At 42.1% G+C, this 26,930-nt stretch overlaps 1 protein-coding gene across 3 annotated transcripts in view; it reads right to left on the bottom strand.

Moving 5' to 3' along the window:
- The window catches only part of SETD2 (SET domain containing 2, histone lysine methyltransferase), an 80,996-nt gene that overhangs the window by 46,069 nt on the left and 7,997 nt on the right, over positions 1-26,930 (bottom strand). For all 3 annotated transcript variants that reach the window (XM_059664947.1, XM_059664946.1, XM_059664948.1), the window contains 5 exons: positions 17,013-17,028; positions 10,435-14,777; positions 8,324-8,455; positions 6,054-6,182; positions 165-288 (listed from right to left, as the gene is read on the bottom strand). In XM_059664947.1, the coding sequence (XP_059520930.1) occupies positions 165-288; positions 6,054-6,182; positions 8,324-8,455; positions 10,435-14,777; positions 17,013-17,028 (4,744 nt within the window). The remainder of the gene's footprint in view (positions 1-164; positions 289-6,053; positions 6,183-8,323; positions 8,456-10,434; positions 14,778-17,012; positions 17,029-26,930) is intronic.

The following is a 26,930-nucleotide window of genomic DNA, read 5'->3' as shown; positions in this document are numbered from 1 at the left end:
ACAAAAACTTGTGGGGGGGAGGGGGGTCACTGATAATTGTGAAGAGCTGTAACAAGGCCGGCCAGTGTGGTTCAGTGGTGGAGCGGTGACCTATTGTATCAATAACCCCTTGAACGCAGCAAGTTCCAGATCTGCCTCACAGCACACACGCCCGTGCCGCTCACCTCGTCGTTCTTCAGGGCCATGAAGTAGTAGTGGATGTTCTTGTTCCGTGCGTACTCCTTCACCCGGGCTTTGAACTCTTTGTGGTCAAGCACCTCCCCACAGTACTCCAGGACAAAGGTGTTCCTGTGCAGAGAGAGCAGCAGCTCCTGCCTAGGGGCACTTTCTTACATGGAAGACACATACGTCCGAGCAAAATCAGTGAATTTAAAGAAATATCCCAAAGCGGGTAAACCTGGTACTGCACAAGACGTAGTAAAAATGTGTGTGAAGTACCTAGCATCTACTCCAGGCTAACTTCCTCCTTCCGAATACTTTTAAGAGTGTTGATTCTAAGAAGCTTTGATAATTTATACATAGTGCCAAGATGCATATTCTCATTCTAACTAGATATTAAAACAAACTTGCAACTCTGGTTTTCATTATCATGGAAAAAAAATGCTTCACAGATACACCTCTGAAGAAATCAGGAAGCCCTGAAAAATTACAGGCTTTATGTTCCAGGAAAACAGAAGGCAACGTAAACAAATACAGCAGCCCTTCTACTGCCTTTACCATCAAAGGTCTCGAACAACGTTAAAGGTCAAATATGCGGTTTCTGCCCTGGCCAGTCTGGCACAGAGGTTAGAGTGCAGCCTGTGTACCGAAGGTCTGTCAAGGGCATGTACCTCGGTTGCAGGTTCGGATCCCCATCCCCGATCAGGGTGCATGCGGAAGGCAACCAATCGATGTGTCTCTCTCACGTTCATGTTTCTCTCTCTCTGTCTCCCCCGAGTCCACTACCTCCCTTCCACTCTCTCTAAAAATCAATGGAAAAAATATACTCGGGTGAGGACTTTTTTAAATGCTGTTTCTCTGGCTGCGTTCTCTTTAAGTTTTCTCGAGCAATTATCAGTAATAATTATTAATTTCTCTCCGTGGCTTCTTTCAGGTACTTTCTACCCTTGATTGTTCTTTCCTTGGTTATTTACTTATTTTATTCTCTATTGAAATATTAAATTCTCATTCTTCCCTCCTTCCCTTTATTCTATAAAAGCTCATTCCCACCAGTGACTTCATATATTACTACCTCCATGTAGTCAAATGCTTCTCTATGCTTTGGTCCCAAGACACCCTGAACTGACTGACCTGGAAGTCTTATCTTACCCCTTCAAAAGGAATATGCCCTCACTCTAACCAGAGACTTTATCTTATGTTTTTTTGTTAATCCTCACCCAAGGATAGAGTTTTCCATTGATTTTTAGGGAGAGTGGAAGAGAGGGAAAGACAGAGAAACCAGCTAGGGCTAACCAGAGGTTTTTAAAATGTAAAAATGTAAATCATTTCTATTTGCTTACAACTTGTTGATATAATCAGTGTACTAATTAAAGGAGAAATTAATTGCCAGTTGAAAAAAAATTAAACCCTTTTAGTTTAGAAAATAAAGCAGTTATTAACAAATGAGAAAAGAACAATTATATAAAAAAAGCAAACCTCCAAACAGGATTATAATGGTATTATACATGCATTTGTGCAGCAATCCATCACAAACACATCTAAATCTCAATAATCAAAATCTATTACTCACAGATTAACCCTGAAAGGTCTAATTACTATCGTTATAAACAACACTTAAATGTTCCTTTCCAACCTCAGAAGCTTATCATTTGGTAAGAAATGTATTAGAATGACGACAAAATTTGAGCTCTCATACTGTTGGACTCTCCACTTCCTGGATTAGTCCCTTCTCTTGAGAAAAAGAAAAAAAATAACATCACAGGCTGACATGTAGGTTAAATATGATAATAACTAGCTATAAAACATACCTTATGCAGGATTTGGAACCTCATTCGTAAAAACATATCCATTTCCTTTCCTAACAAAAACTAAACGCTCCCCCTGAACTTGCTCAGGTGAAGTTCACGGAAGCCTTGGGACATAGGCATTACGCCTCATTTGACAGGCAAGATGGGAGTTAGAGAAGCTAGGTGAGCAGCACCGGTCACCAAGCCTAATGAATAATCTGGGACTCAAACCTCACCTGATTGACTGCTTGCCCTATCCTATATAATAAAAGGCTAATATGCAAATTGTCCCCTCAAGAGTTCGACTGACTGGGAATTCAACCGCTTGCTATGATGGGCACTGGCCACCAGGGGGCAGCGTGGAATGAAGGGAGGCCCCAGCCAGCAGCCGGGGGAAGACCCGGGCTGGCAGCTGGAAGGCCCCGATTGGCCCTGGTCGCTGGCCAGGCCTAGGGACCCTACCCGTGTGCACAAATTTCATGCACCGGGCCACTAGTTATAAGGATGCTTTTTGCTATTACACTAAAATATTCAATTCTGATGGCACTGCTCTCAAATCACCTCTACATTTAGAAAAAGTTCTTAAACACCAGAACCTGACCAACTATTAAATCACTCAGAGCAGAGACCTCATGCCATCTGGAATTCTGAAGGACATGTCAATATCCATGGAACTGACAGCTTGGGCTTGACGAAGCACCTAAGAAGAGTCTCACCGTCCTCAGGAACTTAGGAAAGGCAGGAAGAGTCACTAGATCCTTCAGGTGCCCCACCTACGTGAAACTAAATGAGGTCAATGTGAAAGCATACAGTGCAGGCCTTAAAACTGGCTAAACTAATTTGCGAGTCTTACAAAAGCTATGTCTCAAACACCAACAACCAAAAGGGAAAAAGAGTAATATCAAACTGCTTGACAGAGAGATTAAGCCCTAAAGGCGGAGACCATGATTCTTCCTTTTTTTTTTTTTTAAATATATTTTTATTGATTTCAGAGGAAGGGAGAAGGGGAGAGAGAAACATCAATGATGAGAGAGAATCATCCATCAGCTGCCTCTTGCATGCCCCCTACTGGGGATCAAGCCTGCAACCCCAGCACGTGCCCCGACAGGAACTGAACCCAGACCCTTCAGTCCGCAGAAGGATGCTCTATCCACTGAGCTCACCCAGCCAGGGCAGATTCTTAATGTTTAGTTAATCTTTGTCTATCTGTGATATTGCTCCTGGCTTAATGAGGTCTACCCACTGAACTCCTTCAAATCTTTCAAGGCAACAATGCTGCACTGTGGCAGGCAGAAGGCTGAAGGGAACAGACAGGTGTCATTATCACTGCAAAGCTAGATGGCGGCAGCCACGAAAGGCTTAGGGATTAAAGGTAATGTCTGCAACTCCCCTTAAAATTCACCCAAAAGATGGATAAAGACTTGAGCACATGGAAAATATATAATAAATACAGCAAAATGTCAACAACTTTAGAAAATAAGTGGTGACTATATAGGTATCAACTGTTCAACTCTTTCAACCTCTCCATGTTTTTATAAAACATTATGGGAAAAGTGAGTTTTTAAAACTCAAACTTGCCGTAACCGGTTTGGCTCAGTGGATAGAGCGTCGGCCTGCGGACTGAAAGGTCCCAGGTTCAATTCCGGTCAAGGGCACGTACCTTGGTTGCAGGCACATCCCCAATAGGAGATGTGCAGGAGGCAGCTGATCGATGTTTCTCTCTCATCGATGTTTCTAACTCTCTATCCCTCTCCCTTCCTCTCTGTAAAACATCAATAAAATATATATTTAAAAAAAAAACAACTCAAACTTGTCCAAATGCCCATCCATTGGTCAATAAGCAGAATGTGGTATTTCACGTCAAGAAGGGCTGCTTCCTGCCATGAACAGGGAAAGCTCCAGTGGGGGTTCTACTTGTGGGGAGATTCCATTTTCCTTTCGGGGATAATGAAAAGGCTCTGGAACTAAACAGAGGTGATGGCTGCATAATATGGTGAATGTACTAAAGGCCACTAAGTTAATGCATTTAAAAATGGTTACTCTTATTTCATGTGAATTTTACCTCAAATTTTTTTTAAAAAAAACCCATTTGGTATATAATAACATTAAGTCACCTAAACAGGACTGCCTGCCATTCCTACAGTTTAAAGCGAAAGGATTTTGACAGGAATTTGCTTGGGGTTTTTTGGTGGAATCTATCACACTTGAACACTATCTAGCAGCTTGGCTCCTAATGCTTCCTCACCCTATGCATATCTGACAATAGGTCCATTAGCATCTAAATAGTTTAGAACTGAAGATCTATGAACCTGGTATTACCATCAGCATATAAAAATTGTATGAATTAGGAAGGTGTGGGAAACATGGACATATTAAATCCCAGTATATTTTACCAAAGCAGGGTTCTCTGTAAGTAGCTAAGGAAAGGTGAAGAGCTGCAGAAAATTTTCACCTGCTGTGTGAACCAATAAAACATCCTCCTCCCTCCCCCGGCCCTTCCCTAAGACACTAAGCGTCTACGTTGCATCCAGCAAGAATTTACATTAGGTTTGAAGCTGTGTGTTTTAGTGAAACTCTAAGAGGCAGTGTTCAGACACATCACCCTCTACTATTCCTACAACAGAGGCTTAAGTCTAAACTGGAATTCCTTAAAAAAAAAAATTTAAAAAAAGACTCAAAGAGAACAGCCTGGCTGGCTTGGGTCCCTGAAAATCTGTATCTAGACCAGAGTTAGTTACTTTAGAAATGCACTGGACTAAACTGGGAAGTTCTATGTCATTAACTATGTTCAAAGGAAGCTTAGCCTATTATTTGTTTAAAATATTATAAAGTATCCAACAAAGTCGATATAGAATACAACACGATGATTCTGTAGAGGAGGAAATATATGAGGTTCTGACTATCCCCTCTTCATATAATGAAATGTGTGTGTTTTCCTGGTTGGTTCCCAAAAGACCAGACTGATACAAACATCATTTCCTACTTTCACAAGAAAAACAGAATGATTTGGCTTTTAGAAGACCGATGAAATTTCTCAGGAAACGAAATTACCTGGTAGTGGTAGTCGTGGTGATGGTTAGGTTGTTACCTGTGGGGATTCCTGTGACTACACATAATAAACAGACTAAAAACCCTCGCCCCATTCCAATCCCATCGAAGGGTGGCCATGTGATTAGGATTCTGAAGGAATAGTTGTGCCTGAGTCCCTAGAATCCAGCAAATGTTTTTTCTACCTTTATTCCTTTTGTGCATTTAAATCATAAACACATATCCCCAGCTAGTGTTGCTCAGTGGTTGAGCACCAACCTATGAACCAGGAGGTCATGGTTGGATTCCCGGTCAGGGCTGCAGGCTTCATCCCCAGTGTGGGGCATGCAGGAGGTAGCCAACCCATGATTCTCTCTCATCACTGATGTTTCTACCTCTCTCTCCCTCTCCCTTCCTCTCTGAAATCAATAAAAATATATTTTTAAAAATGAAATAAACACATTTAACCTGTATTACTTAACTTTAAAAGAAAAAGGCATAAGAATATTTTAATATGTGACATGTGACAAAATTGCGTTTAAAGGAAATATTGAATATGGTAGAAAAGAAAGTGAATCTTTTATTGCATTACATATAAAAAGTTTACATGCGTTAGGTGGAAGCAACATACAAATGTTTACTGAGTGGCTGTCAAGTATGCTTTAATTCTCTGCCTCAGTATCCTCAGATATTGTCTTCTACTCTGATCCAAAGTCAGTTTTATATAAACTAATATATTCTGTTCTTACTCCTTTTTACCTTTACAAAATTTCACAAGAATTTTGGGGATCTATAGCCAATACTTCAGCAATTGTTTGGAATGAAAAGAAACATAACTATTAGACAAAAAAGGACCTGCTTAGCCCAAATGTCAAAAATGTCCTTCTTTTATATCCCCAGACAGGAGAGGTGGTTCCCCTACCCCACAAAAGTGGACTTTTTTACATACTAGCTACGAAGTGGCCATTCTGCACAACAATCATTATTAAACGTCAGTGTAATCGACAAATTATTTTCCTACAAAGTAATCAACTTCAACAACACAAAAATGAGGTGAAAGGTGATGCAAACACCACTTACGAAGGAAGGTCTCTGGCAGCTCTCAAGCCCCAGCCTTTCTTCTCTGTGAGTATGACTTCCACATCCGCGTGCTGTTTCCTCTGAAACCGTCTATTGGAACAGTAATCCCCATTTGGACACCGAGAGGAACTGTGAGAAATGGAGAACATTCATGTTGGCTCGCGTGCACGGCACAGCCCCGCTTTACGGCGCCGTCAGCCTGTGTGTGGCAGACCCCGGTGGGCCGTCCTCGGGAACCCTTTCCACCACGGAGGGGTCCTTGGACGGGAGGATGCCCGCCACAGTCCTGTCGCCTCGCCATCACCCCCTCTGGGTGTCTAGGACACATGTCCAGGCGTCCTCCTGACAACTCTGCAGGGCTCATTTATTTCCTATCCGGCACCTTCTCTTCTAGTCCACTCCAGCCATCATTAATCCGATCTTCTGAATGTAGCTAACTGATCTGCATTTAAGAGACACTAAAGCCATGAAACACCCTCGTTCAGAGTAAACACAATATAAAGGGCAAGCCCACTCCCATGTGTATTAGATGAAAATAATAAAATCAAACATTCACTAAATTCTCAGTGGTCCCAAACTGGCAGAAACAAAGGTTTAAATGCTGAGTGAGGCTAAAAGAGGAATTACCAATCCCTTCCAATCCATTCTATTTTGTCAAACTAACAGTAAGTATGTTCACAGATGTTCCGAGGAGGAAGGTTCGCGTTCGAGTGAGGTGGGGAGGGAAAGCTTTCAGGGGGAGCAGGATTGAGGCAGAGCCTCTAAGGACCCCACGACACGGACAGTGAGGAAAACGGGACGCAGCAGCGCCGTCTGTGCGCAGAAACAGGAAGCAGGCCCGAGAGAAGCGGAGCCAGCACCGCTACGGCGGCTGGCCAGGCCGGCGGCTGCTGGAAGATGGACAGGAAGGAGCTGCTTTACTGTGAGGGGCTCTGGACACCAGGCTCAATCCGAACACAATCCCAAGGACTTCCGGAGGTCTGAGTGTGGGAATAACACGAAGAAAGAACTTCTGCACTTCATTCCTATGGAGCAAGGCTGCAAGGAAAGCCAGAAGACTGCAGAGACCAGGGCAGCAGAGCCAAGTCAGGGGAACAGGGTTCATTCTGTCTCTCCTTCGTACATGTATATAACATCCTACTTTTAGTTTAGGTCAAGGAATACTAAAAATGCTTTCTCTCCTTTTTGTTTACAGTATCTATGTTTTATTTTCATAACGTAACATGAGCAAAACCAAAAACTTAGCCTTGAAAAAAAAACATTCATTAACACTAAAAATAAGGTAACCATACCATGAATCACCTTTAATAGTCTTTTCATGTTAAAAAAAAATTTATCAGACATTTCTTAATGTATAGATATTCGCTACTTATAAAAAAAATATATAGAAGCAAATGCCTACCAATAGGGGATTAATACTTAGGGGTTAACTATGAATAGAATATGTAAGGCAGCTAAGGGAAAGATTGAGGTAGGTCCTTTATGCATGGCTCTGAATAGGTCTTCAAAGCATTTTTATTAAGTGTGTTTATGGCGGGGGCGAAGGGGAAGAGAACAAAGATTTTAAAAGTAGATACAGCCCTGACCGGTTTGGCTCAGTGAATGGAGCGTCAGCCTGCGGATTCAGGGGTCCCGGGTTCGATTCTGGTCAGGGGCATGTGCCTTGGCTGTGGGCACATCCCCAGTAGGGGGCGTGCAGGAGGCAGCTGATCAATGTTTCTCTCTCATTGGTGTTTCTGGCTCTCTGTCCCTCTCCCTTCCTCTCTGTAAAAAATCAATAAAACATATTTAAAAAATAAAAATAAAAGTAGATACAGTAAGATTTAATTTCTGTACATAAAGAGTAAATATTTACTTATGTTGACATAGACATAAAACTTACCTGGAAAGACCACAAAGAGAGAGTGTGGTTTGGGAGAGAAATACATTTTATTTTATGAATTTTTTTAAATAATAAGGTTTTATCTCATTTTACAGTAAAAGCTAATGAATAACAACACTTACCTCTCAAGACAAACATTATAAGAAATAAAAGGAGACCGGATAAAAATTAATATTGCATGATTAGCTGTTTAGGGCTACTTTACAGAGCAGTTACAATGTGTATTATAATCGAGTACAAAATATAAGGGAAAGAGCTTTATTGCTTATAAACACGCAAGAAAAGATAGAAGGAAAAAGGTGAAATTCTGCTCTTCGCTAATAATTGTCCTCAGTATTTCGAGACACTTCACAGAGCTGAACAGAAGCAAAGCCGCCCGGGCCCTTACCATTCGATCATGAGGAGGCGGTTGAGGCAGTCTTCCCCACAGGCTATTTCACCCTGAGCTCTCTCCTCTTTAGAGAGAGGCGCGCACTCGCACTGCATCCGCTTAATGTCCCGATGGGACTTGTTCTTCTTTCTATTGGGTAAAATTTTATAAAAACCGGTTAAACAAGCTCCTGGCAATGCCACTGCACACACACTCAAACAAGGTGCTAACTCCCATTAGCTTCACACTCAATGATTCCGGGCACCTCAATCATTCAAAAGGAAGAAGACATCCAATCACTGGAATTTGTGAGACTGGAACATGACTAATTATTTTGCAAAAAAGATGAGAGGCAACATGAACCCTGGCAGATGGGACAAGGGGTAAGTTCAAGTCTGTCACTTTGTACTCAGCCCCTATTCCCTAGTCCCGGTCAGCTAAGCCTGGGATTTTGTGCAATTTCACGTGTTAATACTCAACGTTTGGCTCAGGAGAAGAACAGAAAAACCCATGAGTACCAAATAGTGACATTGCTAATTAAAGAGTTTACAAATCAGTCCTCAAGGATGAACAAATAACAGCTGAGACACAGGCTGAGGAAGAAAGGGCGTTGCTAAAAAAAAAAGTTTTAAATTAAGAGTTTAACTCAAATCTTTCAGAGAATCTTTCAGCAACATCACATTTGTACAAATCCTACTTAAAAGAAAAATGAACTATTTAAAAAAGAATTTAAACCTCATTTACAAATAAACGTAAATGAATATAACTGTAGGAAGTCCTTTACACCAAAGGGGGGGGGGGGAGTTATTTTTAAATAGAAAAAAATTTCTGATGGGACCTAAATTTACAATGAGATCTTTTATCTCATCCACGATATAAAATAAAGCCCTGGCCAGTTTGGCTGTGGATAGAGTGTTACCCTGTGAACTGAAGGGTCCCGAGTTCAATTCTGGTCAGGGGCACATGCCTGGACTGCGGGCTCGATCCCCAGTAGGGGGCATGCAGGAGGCAGCCGATCAATGATTCTCTCTCATCATTGATGCTTCTATCCCTCTCTCCCTCTCCCTTCCTCTCTGAAATCAATAAAAATATATTTAAAGAAATAAAAATTCCTCATCAAAAAAATTTTGAATACTTAATGGGATGGCAAGGTTAAACTAGAGGAGAAATTTCCATAAGGAGAAAGTGGTTAGTTAGAAGACTACAGATTTATTTTTTTTTTTTCCAGGTAAGTATACAGATTTTTTTTAAAAGGCAGATTCAGCATATATTTATATTGGGAAAATGAGATTAGTGCAAGGGGTGAAAGCAAGCATATGAGAAGTTCTGGAGTAAGTAGAGGAATATGTTTTCATTACTCCTATTCTCATTCTACCTTGTTTCATGTTAGGGGTTTGTGACAAACCATTTTAACATCTATTTCTAAAACATCTGTTCTGCTATTGCCAAATTTAACCTATTAACAATACACTAAAAAGCCTGACAAACCCATATTCTACTCTAGTTCCAGCTGTACAAAGTAAAGATACTTCATTCTGAACTTTTTTGAAAAGTAGAGGGAAAAAATCGAAACTAACTACTTTTTACTTCTCTAAGAGTAGACTATTTTAGTACAACTTGGTTTCATCTTCTGCCAGTTTCACATGTAAAAGGAATTATTTAAAAATTGGTTGGCCGCCCTAACTGGTTTGGCTCAGTGGATAGAGCGTCGGCCTGCGGACCAAAGGGTCCCAGGTTCGGTTCCGGTCAAGGGCATGTACCTTGGTTGCGGGCACATCCCCAGTAGGGGGTGTGCAGGAGGCAGCTCATCGATGTTTCTAACTCTCTATCCCTCTCCCTTCCTCTCTGTAAAAAATCAATAAAATATATATTTTTAAAAAAACTGGCTGGCCTAAATTATACTTCTAGAACTATAAGGTAAGGTAATGAGACAAAAAAGAAAATGAGACACCCCTCTGGGGATGGGGGGATCTAAATAAGTAAATACACGTTAAAAATCTACGTTTTAGATTTTTCAATTTATATTTTTATCATGCAATTACATTTCCTACAATGAAGGTCATATATTCTGAATTATTGAAAACTAATGTTTTAAAAAGGTTAAAATTTGTCAGATTAATGATGTTTACCTTTCAGTTAAATAAACATTTTCTTCAATCAGATCAAAGTAACAAGGCATCTTCCCCTGCTTGGCGCATTCCTTCCATCGCTGGGGGTCTCTGAAGTCCTCCATGACACAGGAAGGCCCGGCCAGCGTGGAGCCCGGGGGCGCTGCCGTCTCGCACAGCTGTGCCTCCACGCGCACCTTCTTTCTGTCCTGAAGCTCACCATCACTTTCAGAATCACTCTCCAATTCCTGCCTCCTTTTTTTAGGAGGCCCTCTATCTTTCATATCATTTTTTTCTAAGTTTTTTGAAAGAGCTTTCTTGTCATTTATGACTGAGTCCTTAATGGAATTGCTGCTTATTTCAGGTGCTTGCACTGACCCCTTGTCCTGCTGAAGGGATACACAAAATTTACCGGACTGGCTTGAAAACTGTGATCCTACCCGAGGGTCCCAACTCTCTTCCTCTTCACGATCATCTGTTAAGGAATCTGGTACCTGACCTTGAACTCGATCATACACAACCCCAGTTCCAGGAGGTCTACCTGCTGACCTGGGATCCCAGTAGCCATTGCCTTGCCAGGAACTCCGTGTCCCAGCATACGGCTCTGTGCCCTGCTGATAGTTGTGTCCAGCACGGCCTCCATAGCTGCTGTCAGGCTGCTGGTACGTGGTGGTCGGCTTTTCTCCTGGAGAGAAGTCCCAGCCCATGTTTCTGAGCTCTTCCGATGAATGGAAGCCATCCACTCGGGAGATCTCGTAAGAGGAAGAGAAATTCAATTCTGTTCTTCCCAGTCTACTATCTGGCCTATCAGGGAAAGGGGTCTGTTGCCAACACTTACTTTGAACATCTTCAAAATCATCAGAAGAATAAAGTGGCAACTCCTCTTGCCTGGAAGCTATTTTGGCTCTCAGTGTTTCTTCAAAACCTGGATGACCTCCAGGGTCGGACTTTACATCAGAATGACTTGTACTATCAACTCCGTCACTCTGAGGGTGGGCAACTTCAGTCAGGTGGTTGTCTATCTGCTTTCTGCTCATCTGTGCGAAACACACTTCTGGACTCTTCTCTGTTCCTTTATGAAGGAAGAACTTCTCCGTTTGAGGACAGGCTTTACTTGCTACGCTCTCAAATTTTTCCTCATATGAATGCCTCCTTGGCTCCAATCTCTCATCTTCCCAGTGGTCAGAATAGTGTCTGTAACTGTGACTGCTCCGAGAAGAACACGGACTCGTTTCTTCCATGGGCAAAGTCGAATTCTTTGGCACAACCACCACCGACTGAAGACGGTTCCTGGGAATACTGCTGTCGTCAGAATCTGTCTCTTCCGAATCGCTTTCATCACTTGAACTTTCAGAGGAACCAGAATACTCTTCGTGAACAGTGGACACGATCTCTGAGGCATGACCACTACTGTCACACTTCAAGGTGTATGTCATATACTCGCTGTCTTCCGTGGTTAAAGTCAACTCACAAGAAGAAAATACCACCTCTGAACCATCAGAAGTGTGTTCATGTCCTCTACCTCCTTCTTCATCTAGAGAGATTTCTGGTCTTCCTCTTTTATCAGGCAACATGCTATTCCCTTCTTCTTGAGCCTCATGCAGACATTTCCCAGAGAGCCCATTATTATGCCTGTTTTCCCAGGAAGCAACCCCCCTACCTAAAGCAGGAAGGCCACTGCCTACTTCTAGCATTTCTTTTTCTCCATGCTTTGCAAACTCTGTGCTTTTACTCTTCAGAACAGCACCCAAAACTGGAGATGTGTTCTCTCCACATTGCAAGAGAGCTAAACTGTCCACTGTTATTCCTGGTGGAAGACTCTGAAGAGATGAAGCAATGCCTGAACTCTCTATAGGTTGATATAAATCATCAAAATGATTAACAGGAGCCGAACTAGTGCTACCAACACTCTTATATTCCTTACATGCAAATTTTGAGTGCTGATCTGTCAGACTTCTATTATCACATATAACTGTTTTTGATTTCAAATGCACATTCATAAAGCTATTTGAAGAAATCTTCCTAACGGGAGGCTCAGTATCTTCAGCTGCAGAATGACACACAGAAGGGTGGTTGTCATTTGAAGCACAATACACATCTGACTCTTTGGTTTTACAGCTAGAAACTCTCATATCACCTGGTTCTTCACCTACTGGTTTGCAGTGATCTGCAGTCATAGCAGGCAAAGACATGAGTTTATCCTGGTGTGGTGACACCGGAGGTTCTGCTTCTCTAAATGGGCTTTCTGCCTCGCTCCACTGCATGCAAGTATCGTCCAAGTCTTTTTCTTTACAACTGTCAATGTTCTGAAATCCATTTGATGAAAACACACATGCTTTGACCAAAGAGGATACCTCCGATCCAGTCACACTATCATCAGAAGAAATCAAGACAGTGTCAGTTTTAGAAGTGCAAAATGTTACCAAATCAGACTCTGCATCAGGAGATCCATTTATATTTAATTCCATGGGACAGTAACTTCTTAACTGATCACTCTTCACTTTAGATAAAGAATCTAATTCCTTAATACTATCATGGCTATCATGTCCTATAAATTCAGATTTAAAAATAGACGGTTCTTCTAGCTTTTTAAAAGATGGTGAATCATTTAATCGATTTGATAGAGGAGGAGATCCCATCTTTTCTCTTTCAGGAAGTTTACTAATCACCCTGACTTCACTACCCTTTGAACAATGAGTCTGTAAACTAAAAGAATGAGTGTGTTTGATTTCCTCAGTTAATTCTGCACAACAGAAAGAATTTTTTGATTTATCAGATTTGGATATAGATTTTGAAGGAGCAGATTTATAACGGGAAGCACTGTTTTCGTGCTTGGAATATGATGACCCCCGTCGGAATCCCAGTTCATTAAGGGGAGAACAACACCTTTTCATTGCTTCATTTTCTGAAGTCCTTCTGGATTCTCTTTCTGGTTTTGAAGAATACTTCCCTCTTTTCTCCATCTCTGAGTGAGACTCAGTTTTGCAGTCCCGATCGGATTTAGAATAGGATGATGATGTCCTTAGGTCTCTGTAAGAGGAATGAGATGAGGTGCGCCTTGAGTATGTCTTTTTATGCTCATCTTCGGAATCAGAACTCTCTCGTGCCCTGTTATCTGTATGCGGCCGAGAATAACGTGCCCTCTCTCGATAAGGGGAACGGTAGCGACGATCAGAGTCATAATAATGGGACCGTTCCGACCGGGAGTAAGATAAGCTAGTTCTAGAGCCTCTGTCAGATCTAGAACGAGATCTGCTTCGCCTTCGCTCTCTCTCTGATCTACATCGAGAGGACATATACCGAGTATCTCTTTCAAGTTTTGAGTAACTAAAATATTTGTCATCTCTTTCTGTTTTAGATCGGGAAGATTTCCCTAAATCCTCACTTTTTAAAGGTGCTACGCTCTTTTTTGAATCTCTTTCCTTTTCAATGCTTGCTGGAAATTTTAAATCATGTGATCTCTGACTTGAGGAAGTCCGGACAGAATCTTCATCAGATTCTGAACCAAGAAAGGTGCCTTCAGATTGTGAGGGTTTCTTCTTAGAACCTGTCTTTCTCAAGCTCAGACTCCTCTTAGAACTATCTGGACTTTCCTCCTCCTTCCCAATATGGGAATCTTCTTTCTGTGAGGGAAGATGTGCTTGCTCATTCGAAGTCGGAGCTACGTGTTCTTCTGAACTATTAGATACAGTGTCCTGCTTAGTGTCCACTTCCGAAGATTCCGGTTCAATTGTAACTGGTGGTTCCTTCAAGGCTCTAACTGCTATATCTACCGGTGCTGTCATCAGAACCATTATCGGTGCATGTGGCAAGGCCACCGGCTCTGTTACTGGTGCTAGTGGTGAGGGTATTGTGGCTTGGGGGGGTGGAGGGGGTGGAGGAGGTGGAGATGAAGGTGGTGAGTCTACAGTTGTTGATTCTGCTATGACTGCTGGTAACGGTACTGTGGGCGGAGGTGATGTCACTGGCGTGGTCGTAGCTAGCAGTGGCCTGGATGTTACATGAAGCAGATGTTTCTTAAAATGAATTTTTCCCAATTCTACCCTTGATTTTGGTGGGGAAGAGTCTTCTGCAGTAGATACGGTCTCGCCAACGTCCACTTTAATTTTAGGGGTCAAGTCTACTTGAAGAGGTGCAGCTGGGGAGGCTGGAGTATCACTTTGCTTGTCGTTGCCAAGTGCAGTCAGAAACCTGTTCGGCAAAGTCTTCTTTGTAAGGCTGAAGCTGAAGGACACCTTCTGTCGTCCCTGCTCCTCCAGATTGACTTTCGTCTTGGTGCCTTTGGGCAAAAACCGACTGGAAGCAACACCTTTGAACACCGGTCCTTTGATGAAACCTGTTTTCTGCACATTTTCAATCTTTGCCTATAAATGAACAAAACAAGCAGTTACTACTACAACAAAGTTACTTTCAAATGGCTATCTTCACAGTTTTAAACATCAGGGTAATTAAGTCTTTTGTTTTTTAATGACAAACAGTATAACTTTCAATAAGTACTTTAGTATTTTTTTCTTTATTGTCTTTATTGATTAAGGTATTACGTATGTGTCCTTCTTCCCGCCCCCATGTCTGTGTTCATTGGTCAGGCTTATATGCATGGATGCAAGTCCTTTGGTTGCTCTCTCCCTCTGACCCCCACCATCCCCCACCTTTCCTCTGAGGTTTGACTGATCGCTGCTTCTCTGTCTCTGGATTTGTTTTTGTTCATCATTTTATGTTATTCATTATATTCCACAAATGAGTGAGATCATGTGATATTTATCTTTCTCTGACTGACTTATTTCACTTAGCATAATGCTCTCCAGGTCTATCCAGACTGTTGCAAATGGTAAGAGTTCCTTCTTTTTTATAGCAGTGTAGTATTCCATTGTGTAAATGTACCACAGTTTTCTGATCCACTCATCTGCTGATGAGCACTTAGGCTGTTTCCAGATCTTAGCTATTGTAAATTGTGCTGCTATGAACATAGGGATGCATATACCCTTTCTGATTGGTGTTTCTAGTTTCTTGGGATATACTGCTAGAAGTGGGATCACTGGGTCAAATGGGAGTTCCATTTTTAGGGTTTTTTTTTTTTTGAGAAAACTCCATACTGTTCCCCACAGTGGCTGCACCGGTCTGCATTCCCACCAGCAGTGCACGAGGAGTACTTTAGTATTTTTAAAAATTAAAAACATACTCCAAAATTTGGAAAATAATAAAGCCCCAAGTACCCACCTATGTTCCACAACCAAAGCCTCCCATCTCACTCACTGTACAGACGAAGTCTGAGGCCTTTCTGCCGTCTCTGCCTTGGCACACTCTCTCTCTCTGCCTGGGCCCAACCCATCAGGCCACGCTGACGTGCAGTCTGATCCCACTGCATGCGGGACAAGTACAAATACGATTTAAGAAGATTCTCCCGCCCTGACCAGTCTGGCTCAGTGGATAGAGCATCGGCCTGCGGACTCAAGGGTCCCAGGTTCGATTCCGGTCAAGGGCATATACCTTGGTTGCAGGCACATCCCCAGTGGGGAGTGTGCAGGAAGCAGCTGATAGACGTTTCTCCCTCATTGATGTTTCTAACTCTATTCCTCTCCCTTCCCCTCTGTAAAACATCAATAAAGTATATTTTTTAAAAAAGAAGACTTCTCCCTCCATTATTAGCCAAACCACCAAAGGAAAGTTAAAGGCATAACCTAGGGTGTAGCCCAGAACTTCAGAAAAATTGACAACAGGCTCAAGCCTGAATTAAAGATGGACCGTTGCCATCTGCAGCATTCTTCTAGTAGATGTTCTCTTATCAACTCTGGCTGTTTAAGAGAATAGTTTTCCCCCCAACGTAGTAAAATCTAAAACCAGCTTTCGAAATTATACAGTGGCCATTCAAGTGGAACAGTAAGTATCTTCACATGCATTCCCACAGAGCAGCATTCAAATACAGTGGGGCCTTAACTTACGAGTGTCCCGACTAACGAGTTTTTTTGAGATAGCAGCCGTCTCTCTGCCGATTTTTTGCACTGAGTTGATAGAGTAATTTGAATTAACGAGCTCCTTAACAAGCTTGGTCTCAGAACGAATTAAACTCGTAAGTCAAGGCCCCACTGTACTTATAAAAACAGATTCCACTTTTCAAATTAAATCTTCCCTGGAAGCTCAACCCGTGAAAACAAAGTGAGAAATGGTCTCCAGCCTGGTGGGCGTGGCTCAGTGGTGGAGAGTCAACCCATGCACTCGGAGGACACTGGTTCAATTCCTGATGGGGGCACAGGCCTGGGTTTCAGGCTTGATCCCCAGAAGAGGGTGTGAGAAAAACAACTGATCGATGTTTCTCTCTACCTCCTTCCTCTCCCTTCTTCTTTCTCTAAAAGTCAACAACATATTTTTTAAAAAAAGAAAGGAAACTCTCCAGAGCCGCCGGCTTCCTTTATCTTGCCTAAAGCTCTGGAAGTGCTAAAATTTAAAAACCATTTCTTAATATATATAACGGCCCTCTCTAGAATAAATTACTGTTGATCCAAAACCAAAATTAAACAAAAACCATTACTTGATTTCACATTCCAAATAGCAAAATTTTAAATGGTTTCAATTCCACAATTACTGAACTAAATTATACTTACCTCATTTTCTTCTTCTCTATTGTCATCCAGCCAAGAAAGCATGCAAAAGAATAAAAAAAAAATCATAAATACTTAAAACCAATTGAAATGAAAGTTGTTTTTAATTAAAACTTAGGATACATACAACCTACAAGTATATTCTATACGGACTATCCGTCCCTTCACGGCCTCGGGTACATTTCAACATAGCAAATATTTGTTTTCTATGCTAGGTGCTAGAAATAAAAGGTGAAAAAAGCTGCCCTAGATAGAGCGCTGGCCCATGGACTGAAGGGTCGTCGGTTCAATCGCAGTCAAGGGCACTTACCTCGGTGGCAGGCTCAATCCCCAGCCTTGGTCAGGGTACAGGCAGGAGGCAACCGACTGCTGTGTGTGTCTCACATCCGTGTCTCTCTCTGTCTCCTCCCTCCCTCCCTTCCACTCTATCAGTGGGAAAGTATCCTCGGTGCGGAGAAGCAACAAAAAAGGTGAATAAAGCTGAGTCCCTGCCCTTAAAAAGCTTACAGTTATAAATACAAAATATGGTTTTGTTATAAAAGTAGGTACAAGGATAGAAATATGCTCAGTGCAACAGCAAAGAGTAAGATAAGGCCCAGCCGGGTGGCTCAGCTAGTTGGAGCAGCATCCGTGCAAAAGGGTTGTGGGTTCAATTCCCAGTCAGACAACCAATTGGTGTTTCTCTCACATCAATGTTTCTTTCTCTTTCTTTCTCCCTTCCTCTCTCCCTCCCCCCTGCCCCCAATCAGGAAAAAAAAAAATTCCTTGGGTGAGGACTAAAAAGAGTAAGTTTAGTGAAAGGACAGGAATACAAAGAACCCTCCCTAAAAAAATGTAAATTTTTGAAAAATTTATTTGTAGGAAGACTGGGCAAAGGTACAGAGATTAAAACATAAAACTATTCATGTGCAAATAAACCCTAACAACTCCTATTACCAGAGTGTAAAGAGTAAAGCAGGAGGAAGCCGTTAGTCAGGTGAAGGAGGCGGCAGTGGCCAGGCCCAGAGGCCAGGCTCTCCTGAGGAGAACCGGATTTGATAAGTCTTATGGGTCATGGTTCTCAAGCCTCTTCGGTGTATATCCCATCGTTTCTGGCTGAGTGCTAGGTATACCTGCTCTGCTGCACATCACAGCACGCCTCTCTCTGAGCTCCCAGCTCCCAGTTCCCAGTTCCGTCCTAACGAAGGTAACCACAATGACTAGGAATCCAGAGCCAAAGGTCTGGTGTGCACCAGAACCCAAGGGCATCCGGGGAAAGGAGAGCTACAAAGGGCTTAAGACTGACAGCCAGGTTTGTATGCGAAGCAGGTGACTAAGCCGCTTGTGGCCCACAACAAATATTTTTGCAGCCCAGCCAACATAACAGTAAGTAAGAAACATTTTAATCAGAATTTTGTAACTTCATTTTTACAATATCCTGTTATACATAATTATCATCGTGTTGCATTCATTTCCCTTACACACAGGCGCACCATTTCTCCCCACTAATACTGGCAGCGAATGTTTTAGCCGCCAGTGGCCACATCATTAGTCTTGGCCTCACTTGTTAGGTGTGCACAACAGGAAATATTTCGCTTTCGGAGAACAAGAAAAATAGGTTTATTTGCGTTACGCTTATTCATTTGTGCAGTTATTCAGTGTCTGGTAAGTTAATGTTCAAGAAAAAATATTCATTTTTATTAAAATGTTCTATTATTTTATGTTAACGATGACTCATTTATTTCAGCCCTTTGTATTCAGCATGTCTCTATTGAAATAAACCTACATTTCTAGGAAAACTGAAGCTTTTGGGGTTTTTTGTGGCCCATATACACTTAAACCTTGTTTATTTGGCCCATGTTAGCCTTTGAGTTTGACATGCTTGCTGTAGGCTATGTTGCAAGACTGGAATACATACAATGTTTTAAATGGCCCTTAAAAGAAATGGTACAAAAAACCTTTCCCCAAATGTAGGCCTAACGCCACCATAATTCAGTTCATTCACCAGTGTCTAAGGTAGCCATACAAAACTAAGTAAAAAAGGGTAAAAAAAAATAAAATAAATAAGTTAGTAATGAAACCTGAAGCAGTGCCTAGGCTAAACACTTTTTTCTACTCCATAGAAACGACTCAAAATTTCACAGCCATGCCCTGGCTGGTTTGGCTCAGTGGTTAGAGCGTCAGCCTGCGGACTGAAGGGTCCCGGGTTCGATTCCGGTCAAGGGCATTTGCCTGAGTTGCAGGCTCCATCCCCAGGAGAGGGTGTGCAGGAGGCAGCCAATCAATGATTCTCTCTCATCATTGATGTTTCTATCTCTCTCTCCCTCTCCCTTCCTCTCTGAAATCAATCAAATATATATATAAATACCTGTCGTCTTCAAGGCATCACATACATTAAAAACAAAAAAATTCACAGCCGAGATGAAACCGCTGCCTTTCACCGTGCTGCGGTGCCCCCCTCAGGTCGCACCTGGCAGATGCATCGCACCAGCACCAGCATCACGTGTAGGTGGCAGTGGTCCTCCTCTCTCAGTGATTCATGAACTCGTGTGTCTCACAACCCATGGCACTGGATCTGATTTCAATCCGTACAATGTGGAGTTTTCAAACCCTTGCAGTGCCATCTGTCTCTGCTCCTCCCTCAGTGGGCACTCGAGCGCATCCATGCTTGTCTGCAGGAAGTGCTGGAGGTCTGAGGAGACGGAACCCTTTCCCCAGCCTCGGCCATTTTACTCTCAACAAGCAAATGGAGAGAAAATCCTGACAAACTGTGAAGAAAGTAATGACACAGTCAAAGGGCTGAAGAGACACTGTGCATGTGGAACTGGCTGGGGGGAGGGTTCATTTCAGAAATGAGACAACTGCTAGACAGAGATGGCAAGACATATCCCTTAACCTGATAATAAAATAAAAAGTTTATAATAAAAAGGGTATAAGCACATCGAAAATTTGGAGAAAAGATCAAGTTTGTCATCCTAAGGGCATTTCATGTTAATAAAGAAAAGTCAAATTACCAACAAACAGAAAGTGTCAGGGCCGGGTTAGCAGTGGGGTCTGACACGGGACAGAAAGGGACAGAAAAGGGCAGTGCAGCGCCCAATCCACAGACTCTGAGCACGCTGGCGACAGGAGTCAGATCTTTCTAAATCCATACTCATCGATGAGAGTAAACTACACAGAAACTAGACCCCATGACAGAATATGAAATTGCAGAAGAAGGGAACTGTGAAGAGGCAAAACTCAGAGAGAAGACAGGAGAACTGGTTGATAACAAAAGGCAGGCACTAGTGCCACCCGAAGGCCACGGGGTCCCGGTTACACAGAGTGCATCCCAGCAGAGGCACAGCCAGCACTCGGAGCCCTTCTCAAGGACTCAGTGATGACCTCACCATGAGGAGAAAAACAGGATTTTACAGCTTGTTTATTTGTTTAGGTTTGTTTCCACTTTAGTGTTCGTTTCTTTTTTAGGTTTCTAAATCTGTGGCCTCCTCAACAAGCACAAATGAACACATCTGACCTGCAGGAGTAGCTCGAATTGCACTGAAGTCATGCATGTTTCAACATTTATACACTTGGCCACTTACAGTGCCAAACATTCAAGACTTAAATTTAAACGCCTCAGACAGTCAACGATATGGAAGAGCACGTCAAAAAGAAAGTCTTCATAAGGAAAGCTTTTATCACAAAAAATCACATCTACCTAGTTCCCTGCTTAGTTTATAGTCGTGCATGTGCACGTTTGCAAACCTCTTCTAAGCAGAGTTAGTCCTTCAGGAGCCCAAGGTTTTGATTGGGCAATAGGTGTCCAGCTGACTACCATGAGTTAGCTGGGCTTAAGGCAACTGTGGCATACAATCACCCATTACCCAATGGCTGTTTTAGAAAGGCAACTCTGTGAACTGTAAGTACAGTACTCCTATTGATCACAAGGCTGTTTGTTCAACAGTTACTAAGGATCTACCTTTCTCACCCTGGCCAGTTTGGCTCTGTGGATAGAGCGTCGGCTGCAGGTTGAAGGGTCCCAGATCTGATTCTGGTCAAGGGCACATGCCCAGGTTGCGGGCTCGATCCCCAATAGGGGGCATGCAGGAGGGAGCCAATCAATGATTCTCTCTCATCATTGATGTTTCTCTCTCTCTCCCTCTCCCTTCCTCTCTGAAATGGATAAAAATATATACTTTAAAAAAAAGGATCTACCTTTCTCTCAAGATAGTATTAGTTCTGTAAAGGCAAGAGGTCAAGTTCACACACAAGGAATTTCACACTTTACTTGAATATGGTATAGGATATACAAAGTAACTATAATACAATGTAAATAATTGTCATAAATGAAAAGACTAATAAGGGGCTTTCTTTTAAATTTTCCTTTTTTCAGTTCATCCTACTCTCTTTCCTGATTTCCTGCATGAAAGCACATCTTCTTTAGAATTAATTACTTTGCTTACTAGCATGGTAATATAACATGGCAAAAAGATCAAACTTCCGTGATACCTAGGTTGCAATCCTGTTTCTACCATTTACTAACACTGTGACTTGTGCCACTCAATTTCCTTTCTTACTCCCCCAGATGCCTAGCCCCAATTTCTGTCACTACCATCTCCCTGATCACTATTTAAAAAAAAAAAAAAAATGTTTTGCCCTCCTGGTTGGCTCAGTGGTTGATTGTCAACACAGGAACCAAGAGAGCGCTGTTAGATTCCCAGTGAGGGCACGTGCCCGGGCTGCAGGCTCAATCCCCAGAAGGGAGCGTGCAGGAGGCGGCTGATCAATGATTCTCTCTCACCACTGATGTTTCCATCTCTCTATCCCTCTCCTTTCCTCTCTAAAAATCAATAAAAACATTTTAAAATTTTTTATTTATTTCAGAGATAGCGAGAGAGAAACATAGGTGAGAAACACTGCTCAGGTGATTCATGCATGCCCCCTGCCAGGGACTGAGCTCACAGCCCAGGCATGTGCCCCCTGGGATCGAACCGGTGGACTCCTGGTGCATGGGACGATGCTCAACCAACTGAGCCACACTGGCCAGGCTCCCTGACCACTCTCAGATGATGATCTCACCACTTAACTCAGTGTCCTCTCCCTCTTGCCTTCCCAAGTATTTTCATTTCCTACCACTGCCTTTCTTCTATGCTATCTGTCTCTCTCTCCATTCTCACTGGCTATTCCTCCTGAGTCTTATCTGTTGGTCTTCCTATCATTCCAGATGTCTTCACATTACAGTCCCCAAACTTTTCCCTGCTTGTCTTCCTCCTTCTTCTCCATCTACTCTTTTCTCTCCTACCTCATCTCATCCAGATCCAGGGTTTTAAGCACCATCACTTGGTCTGGCCCTGCCAAGGCATTAGGGTGAGTTAATTAAATGTTTGGCCAAATATAGCGAGCTAATATTAAGTTGATAATTTTGTATGGTTCAATTCCGGGTCAGGGCAAATGCCCAGGTTGTGGGCTCCATCCCCAGAAGGTGCAGGAGGCAGCTAATCAATGGTTCTCTCTCATCACTTATGTTTCTATCTCTCCTTCTCCCTTCCCCTCTGAAATCAACAAAAATATTTTTTCTTAAAAAGAAAATAAGCATAAATAGTAAGGGCCTTGCTTTTTTTTTTAATCCCCAGGTCTTGATAAGGTGCACAGTAAATAATTTTGAACAAATGAGTAGAGATAAGAGATGAAAGGTAGAGCCCTAATAGGTTTGGCTCAGCGGATAGAGGGTCAGCCTGCGGACTGGCTGGAAGGGTCCCAGGTTCGATTCCGGTCAAGGGCATGTACCTTGGTTGCGGGCACATCCCTAGTAGGGAGTGTGCAGGAGGCAGCTGATCGATGTTTCTATCTCTCTCCCTTCCTCTCTGTAAAAAAATCAGTAAAATATATTTGAAGAAAAAAAAAGAGAGAGATGACAGGTAGAGAGACTGCAAATGGCAAAAAATATGGAGTAGCCACAGAGGGCACAAGGAGTTACTGACACTTAACTGTAGTCTTCAGGCCAGTGCCAGCTGGCCAACTTTCGTTACATATCCAGAAATACATAAATTGAGACTAAAGTTTAGAAACTTTTACAGCAATCTGATATTTACCAGTGATCAATATGCTTATACATTTTTAAGCTTTTTATTTTTAAATAATTACAGATTGACAGGAAGTTGCAGAAACAGTAGCTCTGTACTCTCATCTAGCCCCCTTCCAATGGTGACATCTTATATAGCCATACTCAAATATTAAAACCAGGAAGTTGACATTGGTACATTACTGTTAGCCAGACTAGATCTTATTCAGTTTACACCATTGTTTTTAACCTGCATTCGTATTCATACCTGTGTATGTGTGTGTCCTATGCAATTTTAGTCCATACATATAGATTCACGTAACCACCACCATAATCAAGATACATGACAGGGAATGAGCTCACGGGCTGTACGGAAACATGTTGGTAGGCTGGATTTTGCCAACTAGCCAGTTTGCCAACCCGTTCTAAATCGTGCCTTTTACAAAATCAAAATATATGCATTGATGGCCTCAAAGAAATTACTTTAATAAACCTAGGCTTAATCTATAACCTGAAATTTCACTGAAACAGAACAATGTCACTTACTTTCCTCAAACTTTCTCTTAATGAGGACAAAAAAAATAAGAAAATTCACTAACAGGGAAATTTCAAAGTATGACCTAAGTTCTTTTTGGAAATATTCGCCAACCTTGTACCAGTATACCTTCTGCCTCTGTAGTACCGTAAAATGAGCACAGGTTTTAACAATTAACTGTGAATAATGCAAATTTCTGAATCAGAGAATCATTACGTTAGCGTCTTAATGTTGTACGACTTAGGCTAGAGAAGAACGGTCCCATTTTTCCAAACAATTCTTTAAGTAGAGAAATCATCCACGCAAGTTACACGGAAATTTCTCACTTCAAAGGAACCATAATTGCATAGCCTCTTGTGAATCCACAACTACCTGGATTCCTAGTGTTAGCAGTGAGGAACGATAGCTCTTGGGCATCTTATGCTCCCACAACATGTTCATTATTGCTCCTGGGAGCCCTGTCTGTCTGTCTGTCCAGAGACCATGACTTCAAGTCCTATGAACACCGTGGACTGGGCCTACCTCACCACCTGGACACAGCTTGCACCGAAGCAAGACAAAAGTAGCGCAAGCAGCAGCACAGTAGTGTGTGACCTGAGAAAGGCATAAAAGAAACATTGCCCCTCTCCACAGAAGGCAAATTATCTACAGTAAACAGATAAATTTCGTTGAGGTAGAATTAAATATTTTGTTAGAGATTGGTGAAAATGTATTCCTGAAGTTTTCCCCAAGGTTAACTATGACAGGCATACTCTTTAAGCTTAAGTTTACCATGTCCATTAAAAAGTAAAAACAAAACTTGATTGTCACAATTATGACAGCAGATCAACAGCAGTTTATTAAGGAAGAATGTCAACATTGAAACAACCAGTGGTAGTTGAATATAAAACCAGCGTTTCCCCAACCACAGCACTGCTTGCTCGCATTGGAGAAACAAGGAGGCCACCAAGAAACAGTTGGTGCTCACCTTCCTTTGACTACTTTTCTTCGTTATTAGAGAAGAGAAGCTCGGTGTCAGAGGATATAAAGTTGGGGCACAAGTTGGAACCTGGCTGTGAGGGGACAATTTCTCAGCTGGGCATGTGCTGGCTGCCAAACCTGACAGGTGTGTGTGTGTGTCTGTGACGTACACAGACTGCCTGTGGATCCTTATTTCCATCATCTCTACGTTTTCCATATTAAAATGTTTTAAATGTGTTTGCAAGCAGGTGTATTTTTATAATTCTCCAACTTTTAAGATACTTCAGGCGGTTACTAATACAAAGCATAAAGAAGAGCTAACAGTGTGACCATTTACCCATTCCTTCACAAGGTTTAGACTTGTTTGGTTCTGTTGCTAGGACCTAAGGGATTCCGTAGTCCCATCGACTAGAAAATCCAAAGACCATGATGAACACCTGATACAGCAGAGACTGATTCTTTTAAATGGAGGTATCCCAGTACCTAGCAGCTGGGTACAGAGCAGTGCATGCTTAATAAATGTTTTCGCTGACTTGAGTCTTCATAACGTTATTTCCACCGCAGAAGTAGGACATAAAATATGCAGCTTAGGTTACAGAGTTGAGATAGATACTCTGGTCTAGAGTTGGTAAGTTAATGGAAGAGTTACATTTTTTAACCAGGCAATTTTAGAAAGCCTTTGTGTGTGCTCAAGGTCAGAATAAATGGATTTCAATATGAAGGGTTTTTGCAGCCCCGGCTGGGTGGGTCAGTTGGTTGGAACATTGTCTCACAGATTGAAAAGGCTGCAGGTTCAATCCCCAGGTAGGGTGCATATGGGAGGCGACCAGTCAACATTTCTCTCTTTCTCTTTCTTTCTCTCTCTCTCAAATAATTTTTAAAGGGTTTGTGCAGCCATCTACATAATTTATAAAAAAATGTTACCTCTACTTTACATTAACACAAAATTCATAAAAATTTTAAAACTGACATGTATCATCTGTCAACTAAAGTAGAGTATGTCATGAATTATTATTCACCAAAAAATAAATAACTATTCACCAAGAGGCTAAATATCAGACAAAAGACTCAAAATACAAGTCACTGAAGCAAATACTGGTGATTACTATACAACCCTCCCAGAGAGACCCTCACTACACTTGGCAGAAGTGAGTGGCAAGAACAGCTCTAGTCGCAAAGCAGAGCTGCTCCAGGTTCTTGCCAGCCCACAGCAAGCTCCCAGACCTCCTCCAGCCTGCAAGCAGTATCACTCATACCAACACCCACACACCCTCCCAAGGATATTTTCACTTGTGAGATGTTAGCATCTGACAGAAAAAGCATTCTAAAATAAAAGGCATCTATCTAATTCAGGCCAATTTTAAACCTCCATCTAATGGCCAATGTATATGCTCAGTTGCAAAAGACTAAAGTAATTGTTAGCTTGATTTTAAAAAAAAAGGTCCTAGCCCAGGGGTGGACAAACTTTTTGACTCCAGGGCCACAATGGGTTCTTAAACTGGACCGGAGGGCCGGAACAAAAGCATGGATGGAGTGCTTGTGTGAACTAATATAAATTCAAAGTAAACATCATTACATAAAAGGGTACGGTCTTTTTTTTTTTTTTTAGTTTTATTCATTTCAAACGGGCCGGATCTGGCCAGCGGGCCGTAGTTTGCCCACGGCTGCCCTAGCCAGTTCGGCTCAGTGGATAGAGCATCAGCCTGCGGACTGAAGGGTCCCAGGTTCAATTCTGGTCAAGGGCACGTACCTCGGTTGCAGGGTCCTTCCTCATGGCACGTGCATGAGACAACCACTCGATGTGTTTCTCTCACATCAATATTTCTCTGTCTTTCCCTCTCTTCCACTCTCTCTAAAAATCAATGAAAAAATATCCTCAGGTGAGGATTAAAAAATAATAATTAAATTTTTAAGAAGGGGAGGCTACCAAATTCAACATAAAGTACATTATACATGAATTCCAAAGCTAGGGGGTACAAATACAAACAACATTTTATCAGCATACAATAACCAAAATCTACACAAGGTAATAATTGTCTCTCGTTGGAATCCATGGAAGTAGACTGTCGAATATAAATCCAATTATTAAAAACAACAAACCTACTGAGTGTTCTGTCGGCCAACGTCAAACCAACCATTTTCAAGAAACTGCACTTAAATGCCTTAAGTTTTCTCTTTAAAATAACCAAGCAACTGCCTGACCAGCGTGGCTCAGTGGTTGAGCGTTGACCTATGAACTAGGATAGGAGGTCATGGTTCGATTCCCAGACAGGGCATGTGCCTGGGTTGGGGCTCAACCCCCAGTGTGGGAGGTGCAGGAGGCAGCCAATCAATGGTTCTCTCTCATCATTGTGTTTCTATCTCTATCTCTATCTTTCTCCCTCTCCCTCCCTCTCTGAAATCA

Source organism: Myotis daubentonii, chromosome 14 (genome assembly GCF_963259705.1).
Source record: "Myotis daubentonii chromosome 14, mMyoDau2.1, whole genome shotgun sequence".
Lineage (NCBI taxonomy): Eukaryota > Metazoa > Chordata > Mammalia > Chiroptera > Vespertilionidae > Myotis > Myotis daubentonii.
Note: the sequence above shows the minus strand (reverse complement) of the source record. Positions and strands in the feature narration are given on the sequence as shown.